Below are 8,869 nucleotides of genomic sequence, written 5' to 3' on the forward strand. Positions count from 1 at the left end.
CCGCTGTCTCTGATTGGGCCGCTGTCTCTGATTGGGCCGCTGTCTCTGACGGGCGGAGAAACGTCTTCACCTGCAGAACAGAAACATTTCCTGTCGGAAAACGCTGACAGGTTTGGCGTTTTCCTGATGAACTCCGGCGTGGAGACGAACTGACCGCTGAAGAGTCGCCTCCTGGCTGCAGGCTGGCTGCTCAGCTGCTGCTTCTGCTGGATGTGAAGCTCTCTGGGGTCAAAGGTCACTGGCAGAGCGCCATTAGCCACCTCATCTGCTCAGCAACACAAAGTGTAGGGAATCGGTCTGAACAGGGAGCCGATGTAAGCAGTAAATCAGATCATGTCCGATTCATCCTGTCTGTTTATGTTAGCTTAATGCTATTAGCATAAAATGCTAGTGAAGCTCCAACGCAGCGTTTGGTTCCAGATCAGTGATTATTCACACATTCTAGTTATAAATCAAAGATGACTCAAAATATCTAGAAAAATGAAATCCACTCATCTTCTTTCTCCAGTTACACATTTCCTGAAGTTATTTCTGATTAGAACTTCATTCTTTCCGTTTCTTGTTACTCTGGTCTGGACTATCAGTGAAAGAGACAAATTTAGCTCATAAAGAACTACTAAAACTAAAATCGAGGATTGGACGGGATGCTAAGGTGTTAATTCTGATTAATTAATTACACAGATTTTAACATTTAGCTTAAGTTTTACTACTTTTTAAATAATTCCAGTGGATGCATTTTTTAAAATAAAAAAGTCCTGGAACCTTTGTATTCACATGTTTCTGGTACGCTCCTGAATCTGACGGGAAAGCTACCTGCGCTAACAGCGATGGAGGACGAAGACGCTTCTCTGGGTTTAATGTCTGCTTTAAACCATCTGATTGGACCCTGGAAAAGACGACTGATGTGTTCAAGTTGTGCTAATGGGAGTTAGCCTGTCAGTGAAGCTATGCTAGCCTAACATAGCATCTCAATGCTAACATGTAGCAGCTAACGCTAATGTCAGCGTACAGTTACATTTTTAAAGAAGAATTTGTTAAAAGAAAACACAGACAACCTGAATATCAGATTAAAAACTATGAATATCTTTGTTGCTCTTCTGTCTCTTCAGTAATTTAGCAGTAAAAATAGTTTTTGAATTGAAAATGTTGCTTATTTTGTTGATGTATAGTTTCTGACTAAGATGTGATTAATTAATGACAGTCTCATCTCGTTCCATTTTCTGACTTAAAGTGCTGCCCCTGACCGCCTGACGCCTCGTTTTTCTTGCTTTTTGTTTCCAGTCCCACCTTCAGCACCGATGTTTTCATTTTGTTGTGTTTATGGAGCTTCGTGTTATTGTGGCTCATTTCAGGTCAGCTTGTCTGTTAAATGATCCTCAACCTGAAAAGTTTCAGAAACTCTGAGCTAAACATTTTAACCATTTGCATCCTGAACTAAACCTGAGACGTTTCTTCTTCACGTAGAAAAGAGACTCTGAGAAATTTATCTGGTTTCAGTCCAGATCTGAGTTTCTTCTGCATGATGAGAGGAGTGAGTCCTGGTTCTGGTTCTGGTTCCTACCTGGGTGTGTGTGTGTTCCTGGTTCCTACCTGGGTGTGTGTGTTCCTGGTTCCTACCTGGGTGTGTGTGTTCCTGATTCCTACCTGAGTGTGTGTGTTCCTGGGTGTGTGTGTTCCTGATTCCTACCTGGGTGTGTGTGTTCCTGGTTCCTACCTGGGTGTGTGTGTTCCTGGTTCCTACCTGGGTGTGTGTGTCGGGGGTTTTCCCAGCCTCGGTGCTTTGCCTCCTGCAGCGTCTGGCTCAAACTGCGGCTCTGGTCCAGCTGCAGGCGCAGGACGCTCGCCTCATGCTGCAGCCTGGAGACAAACTTACGTCACGCTGATGGTTCTCCTCCAACAGAGAACTGCAGCGCCCCCTACAGGACAAGTGGACATCTGTTCTTTTGCATTATCTCACAATAAATGAGAAAAAACGTCCTGGTTTATCTTATTAACAGTCATAGTGATAAATTCAGATTCCTCTAAAGATGCTGAGTAAAAACATGTTTCTACATTTTTAACTGCTTGGTGCAGAAAATCTATCGATTAACTGCTGGTTAAGGTGGGAGATGAGCCTGAAAACGGCCCTTTATTGGCCACTCAGACACCAACATGGGAAAAAAATATAAAAACTGTCAGATTTTATTATTCCAAATAGTTTGGCTTTTTCTTTCCTTCTGAAGGAAAGTTTCTGTTTGTCTTAGAATGGAAAGACATGGAAATCCCATGTTTGACCCGTTTTAGTTTTAGCTAAAGAAAACGATGCAAAACGTAAAATATCTCACTAACGAGATAGTAAGACACATGGAAAAACATCACAGAAACCTTATTGTTGTAGCACAAAGACTTTCAGTAAAATTAAAAGTTATAGCGACCTGTTGATGGTTTCCTGGTTTCTCTGTCTGTCCTGTCTCAACTGCGCCACCTCCTGGCAGCGAACTGCATCCTCCGCCTGCAGCCTCTGGCTTAGCTCCGCCCACCTCTGTGTCTCCAGCTCCGCCTCCTTCAGCCTGGAGCGCTCCTGGAGGACCGCCTCCCTCAGATGCTCCGCCTCCCTGCGAAGCTCCGCCTCTCTGCTGCCCTCTGCAGGAAAACGCTGAATTTATTCTGTTGTCCAGAGTTTTCCTGATGGTGCCGGAGATGCGGCTCACCTCGGCTGGCGCGCTGCAGCTGCGCCTGCAGAGCAGCGTTCTCCTCCTGCAGGAGGCGCAGCTCGGACAGCTGGCCGGCCGAGTCCAGGCCCTGGATGTAGATGTTGGTCGGAGCTCCTGGAAAATCAGCGGGAATTCACTTAAATTATATCGTTCTGAAAAGTCATTTAACTTAGTTTTGCTTTTCTTCTAGTGAACTAAGAGATTTAGTCTAGAAACTAAACAAAAACAACCGATGAGACAAACAAGAGAACCAGAACCAGAACCAGAAGGGGTTTGGACTGAGCACCTTTGTCCCCGGCGCTGTGGGCCAGCCGGTCCTCCAGCTGCAGCCGCAGCCGGTCGTTGGTCTGGATGGACTCCTCCAGTCTCCGCCTCAGACTCCGGATCTCTGCCAGGTGTTCCTTCATCAGGTCTGAACCTGCGGCAGAAACACCAGCAGGAAGTGAACAGGAAGCAAACAGGAAGTGAGCGCCCGGCCCGGTTCTGCCTGCAGCGCGGCGGCCGTACCTGTGTGTCCGGTTCCTGACTGGTAACCCGACGACCCCGACGACAGGTCGGCTCCCACGCCGCGCGGCGTTTCCCACAATGCACCTCTTTCCAGCAGGCCGGCCCCGGCTCGCGTCGCCATGGCGACGTCCAGGCCGCTGAATGAAGGAGGGGGGAAGCCTCGGTAGGAGAGCGGCAGGCAGCCGGCGGCGTCAGCATGATGCTGAGGGACGAACGGGGGGAGACCGTGGAGAGACCTGGGAGTGGAAAACCCTGCAGGGAGGAGAGCGCTAACGCGTTAGCATGCTAGCACACCAGAAACACACACACAGCTAAGCCTTTAGCAGAAACATCTACACACACCGTTTACCAACCACACCTGGCGTGCTGCAGGTGCATCAGCACACTCAGGCATCCAATATCTGCAGCCGTCGTTTGTAAAGTTACACAGTCAAAAATTAACAGCAATAATTTGGATTATTTGGTCATCAGAGAAAAAATGAGGTTCATCAGATTTTCACCAAGTTATTTATTCTTTTCCATACTCAATATTTATTGTCAAATATTTGGTCTGAAGCTCACAGGTTAATATTTAGGGAACATGCAAATTCTTGCCAACAACCAGAAGCGGACTACCAAAATAAAAGCTTTCTCTCTCGAACCTCTTTCTAAAGTCCTGCCTTCATGCAAGGACTTTATAGAATGGCTAGCTTAGAGCTAAGCTACTAGCTGAGAGCTAAGCTATTAGCTTTTAGCTTAGAGCTAAGCTATTAGCTTTTAGCTTAGAGCTAAGCTATTAGCTTAGAGCTAAGCTATTTGCTTAGAGCTAAGCTATTAGCTTAGAGCTAAGCTATTTGCTTAGAGCTAAACATTTACCTCAAAGCTAATTATTTAGCTTGCTAACTAAACATTTAAGTTGGAGCTATATATTTACATTTCAGTTAAATATTTAGGTTATAGTTTGTAAATATTTAGTTAGTAAACAAAATATTACTAAGCCAAACATCTAGCTTATTAAAATTTAGTTTGAAACTGTCAAATTTACGAATGAATGAATAAAATCGTTTTAAATCAGTTTGTTTTCCTCTTATGGTGAATCAGCAAACCTTTTACCTGCATTCATAACACAGATTTAAAATGTTTATTATTATTATTATTATTATTCTTTCAGTTATTCTCTCTCTGACTTTACAGTAAATATAATCCATATCCTGCTGGGACATGAACTCTGCATGTTTACCCAAAGAAGTGAGCGAACAGATTATTTCAGTCAGGAGTCATCTGGTTTTTAGTTTTTAGTCGTCTGGTTTTTAGTTTTTCACTCGGTTGTAAACTTCGTGCAGACGGAGTCGCAGCGACTCACTGCCGTCGGCTCTCAGTTGATTCTGTAGCATCTGGAGCTCCTGCTGAGCCGCAGCCAGAGAGAAAGCCGGCGCCGCGCTCCTCTGGGAGCGGCCGCCATTTTTGATGGAGGAGAGGAAGGGGGGGCGACAGGGGGCTGGGAGGAGAGACAGGGTGAGGAAGAGCGATGATGAGGAGCAGGAAGAAGGCGGGGCTTCAGCTGCTTCTCACCTGATTGGCTCTGGAGGTCTGCGGGTCTGAGCGGAGAGCCGGAGCAATGCATGCTGGGACAGCTGAGGCAGGACTGGGAGCGCTGGGAGGAGCCGACGGACGGCCGGCGGGACGCGGCGCCGAGCGGAGACGCTGAAACAGACGAGGACATGCAGGCAGTGAAATCACCTGTATTTGGTCTCATTCATTTCAATAAAACGCAGCCTGGGAGCAAAACCACAGGAGGTTCTCTAAAAACAGAAGAGAACAAAATGTTTCACTTATTTCCAATGATTAAATGCAAGAGAAACGTTTTAGAGCACAAACTGCCAACAGAACGTTTAATCTGAAGCTAAAAAGATGCTAACTTTCAGCATTGTTTTAGCTGGAGAACAGATATTTGTATTCTGCTGCCCCCTGCTGGTCAGATTTTACAGGTTTGCAGTTTATATTTGTGTTCTGCTGCCCCCTGCTGGTCAGATTTTAAATGTTTGTAGACTCACCGGTTCCAGTAGCATTCCTGTTTTCCTCGGGTCCGAGTCCGCCGGCACCGTCTGCGTCGCAGCACAACTCCGGGTCGCCGTTGGTGGAGCCGTGCTCGTCCGACACGTAAGAGATGCGGTCTGATTGGTCGGTGATGTCAGAGAGGGCGTGGCTGCTGCTGGGCGAGTCGGAGCGATGATGATGATGATGATGATGATGATGCTGGTCCAGTTTGGCTCGGAGAGACTCGATAACTTTATCCTTCTCCTGCAGCTCCTTACTGAGCCTGACACAGAAACACAGAAACATAAATAAACCTCGGGCATCAGAACCGGATCCACACTGAGGTCAGACGCTACGGGTTTCAGCCAGCAGGTTAAAGGTCACGACAATGAACCACTGGAAGGGCTGGCTGAAGGAGAAATAAAATGCTACCAACACATCACTGGTGAGCACACCTCTGCTAATCCGCTAATGAGCTCAGAGCCAAGCTAAGAGCTGAGCTAATGTCTAGGTTAGCGCTTTAGCACTTTGCTAAGTTTGAAAACATTCAGATTCCCCAAAACGTTACTTTCCTGGTTTTCTAAACTAAGTTGAATAAACTTCAACATTTGTTTGGTTATCAACTGTTAACAATTCTTCAAGCAGTTAGCAGCTCGTCTTCATGCTCTTATTTTGACGTGTGTATGCGGCAGTCTGTTTCCTCTCTTCCTGTTCTCACTCTCTTTTCTCCCCAATAACTTTATTTAAAACAAGATACATACAGGAACAAAATAAACACAGATGCAAAATGTTAAATTGGTCCACAAGGGTTGTAGTCTTTCAAGGAAGATATAATTTAAATTGCAGCTAGTGCTTTAGCATTAGCATCTGCTAAATACTGTTAGTATAGTGCTTTAGTATTAGCATCTGCTAAATACTGTGTTAGTATAGTGCCTTAGCATTAGCATCTGCTAAATACTGTGTTAGCATAGTGCTTTAGCATTAGCTTCCACTGCTGGTGTAGCACGTTAGCGTTGCTAACTCTTCAGCTAGCTGAGCTCAGCACTGCAGCTATGGGGTCTGTCTGCTACTTTCCATGAACTTACATGTTACTCTATAGCAGCTAACTGGACACTTTCCTGAAGACGCCACGTTTCTTTCCCTGGACTCGGTTCTTCCATCCAGTGATCACAAGTTACATTCCTGTAACTTAGAGCCAAACTAAAAGATGGTCTAAACATTTTAAATAAATATTAATCTCTAATAATCATAATAGTGATTATAATCTCTAAATATTTTGAATATTTAGACATTACTAAGTATTTATAGATGAAGGTTGACAGTAAAACTAAGTAAATGTGAGTTTAATGAGCTGGACGTCGGAGCGGCTGCTGGATGAGCGTTAGCAGGAAGTCAGTCGCCTGCCGAGGCGTGGCGCCGCTCCAGGGAAGCCTCTTAGCGACCGCAGGTCTCACATGTTCACAGGAGCAGACCGGATAAAAATAAAAGCGGGATGGACCCGACCGCACGGCTGCAGCTGAAATGTGTGGCCTGCAGCTGATTTAATTAACGAGACGCGGTGAAAGTCACAGGAATCGATGCTTCACTGGTGCACAGACAGCAGTGAAGATCTAAACAATAACGCTGTCTGATAACTCTAGAGGAAAATCTACTCCTGGTTAGCATGAGCGGCTCTGCTCTGCACTCTGGATCTAATTGGACCAGTTTGATGAAGGAACCTGCTGCAAAAACCGAAGGGTACCGCATGGTCGACCCGAACCGCCGAAATCCCTTCTCTCTGTCGCAGTGGCAAAAATCTAATCATTTTGTTCTGAGCCTCATGTTGCCTGGCCTGCAAGTTTCCACCGAATGAAGATCGGATCTAGACTGAAGGATGGAAGGATTCTGGATTTTGGCTGCAAGTGATTAGAAATCCTGACATGTTGCCCCTTCCGCACCACCGCATGCCTCGGTTTCAGGGTTCTGCTGGGTTCTGCTGGGCTCTGCAGGGTTCTGCAGGGTTCTGCAGGGTTCTGCATGGTTCTGCATGGTTCTGCAGGGTTCTGCTGGGTTCTGCAGGGTTCTGCAGGGCTCTGCAGAGTTCTGCAGAGTTCTGCAGAGTTCTGCATGGTTCTGCTGGGTCCAGGCCGGTCTTACTTGTGCAGCTGTGTGAGCGTGGCTCTCCTCTCCTGGTCCGTCTGCTTCTTCAGCTGCTGCAGCTCCCTCTCCTGCGCCTTCCACTCCCACAGGCTGAAGGAGAACAGAGCGTCTCTGTACAGCGGGCTGCTCCTCGACAGCATCGTCTTCCACAGCGGCGCCATCCTGAACCTTCCGACCCGTCCGCCGGGTTACCGACCCGCCGCAGCCGCACTCCGGCGCCGACTGCCTCATTCGCCCCGGGTCGTGACCCCAAGGGATGAAGAGAGCGGCGAGCGAGCGAGCAGGTGAAAAGCACAGCAAATCCTGATTAGGTCTGAACCGCCAGGGAGACTTTGGTGGCTCTCCAACACGCAGATGGTCGCTCAGCTGCTCGGTCAGCTGCTCGGTCAGCTGCTCGGTCAGCTGCTCGCTCCGTTCTAATCACTCCACTTTCCAAACCGAGTCTGGAGCCGCCAGCGAGCCGCGGGGACGCAGCGATGGACGCAGCGGATGGCCAGACTCCGCAGGGCTTCACGCTCCAGCAGCCAGAGAGAGGCAGAATTCCTCTTTCATCGGTCCGTCCTGAGTGGATCCTCCGATCCAAACGTCGCTGAGGTCAGGAACCGCAGCCGGAGAATCTCTCCATGTGGGGACAGGAAGCTCCAGCTTATTAATGAGGAGTTCCTGATGCGGCGCCTCGTGCTGCCGCCTTTAGCTCCTCCTGACCCAGTTCCCCCCAGCCGGGCTGTAATAGCTTAACCTGATTAGCGGCTGCGCTAACGATGCGCCGCCGGCGCAGAGCCGCTGCCAGACCTGCACTGCATTCACACTGGGAAACCCAGAGGTCAAGAGGTCAGAGCCTGGAAACATCGAGGGCATGGTGCTGGGATTACTGGGATTAACATGAATTATGATAATTAGACCAGAACCAGAGAAGAACCAGAGCAGAACCAGAACAGAACTACAACAGAACCATTTCTGCTGCTTTGCACCTGAAGCTTTGGGCCAGATTAGGAGATTAAACGGAAATAAGACATTAAATCTGAGGCTTTTTATTATTAACAGCAATTTATACAATTAGACTGAAGCAGAAATTAAGACACAATTACTGTTCCATCCATCCCTCCATCCATCCCTCCATCCATCCCTCCATCCATCTCTCCATCCCTCTCTCCATCCCTCCATCCATCCCTCCATCCCTCCATCCATCTCTCCATCCATCCCTCCATCCATCCCTCCATCCATCTCTCCATCCATCCCTCCATCCATCTCTCCATCCATCCCTCCATCCATCCCTCCATCCATCTCTCCATCCATCCCTCCATCCATCCCTCCATCCATCAATCTCTCCATCCATCCCTCCATCTCTCCCTCCATCCATCCATCCATCTCTCCATCCATCCCTCCATCTCTCCCTCCATCCATCTCTCCATCCATCCCTCCATCCATCTCTCCATCCCTCCATCCATCCCTCCATCCATCCCTCCATCCCTCCATCCATCTCTCCATCCATCCCTCCATCCATCCCTCCATCC

General features: G+C 47.9%; 1 protein-coding gene across 6 annotated transcripts in view; it reads right to left on the minus strand.

Moving 5' to 3' along the window:
- LOC106940266 (myomegalin-like) overlaps window positions 1-8,869 on the minus strand; it is a 24,951-nt gene that overhangs the window by 7,659 nt on the left and 8,423 nt on the right. For 2 of the 6 annotated variants that reach the window (XM_015022961.1, XM_015022962.1), the window contains exons 5-14: window positions 5,234-5,499; window positions 4,752-4,883; window positions 4,543-4,677; window positions 3,201-3,452; window positions 2,980-3,111; window positions 2,691-2,807; window positions 2,415-2,622; window positions 1,742-1,857; window positions 155-265; window positions 1-70 (exon numbers count right to left, since the gene is read on the minus strand). In XM_015022961.1, the coding sequence (XP_014878447.1) occupies window positions 1-70; window positions 155-265; window positions 1,742-1,857; window positions 2,415-2,622; window positions 2,691-2,807; window positions 2,980-3,111; window positions 3,201-3,452; window positions 4,543-4,677; window positions 4,752-4,883; window positions 5,234-5,499 (1,539 nt within the window). Of the gene's footprint in view, window positions 71-154; window positions 266-1,741; window positions 1,858-2,414; window positions 2,625-2,690; window positions 2,808-2,979; window positions 3,112-3,200; window positions 3,453-4,542; window positions 4,678-4,751; window positions 4,884-5,233; window positions 5,500-7,352; window positions 8,242-8,869 lie in introns of those variants that run through there. The other 4 variants (XM_015022964.1, XM_015022958.1, XM_015022960.1 and 1 more) reach the window with 4 other exon arrangements.

This window comes from Poecilia latipinna, unplaced genomic scaffold, assembly GCF_001443285.1.
Source record: "Poecilia latipinna isolate Pla-1442-1.1 unplaced genomic scaffold, P_latipinna-1.0 Scaffold3151, whole genome shotgun sequence".
In the NCBI taxonomy this organism is placed as follows: Eukaryota; Metazoa; Chordata; class Actinopteri; order Cyprinodontiformes; family Poeciliidae; genus Poecilia; species Poecilia latipinna.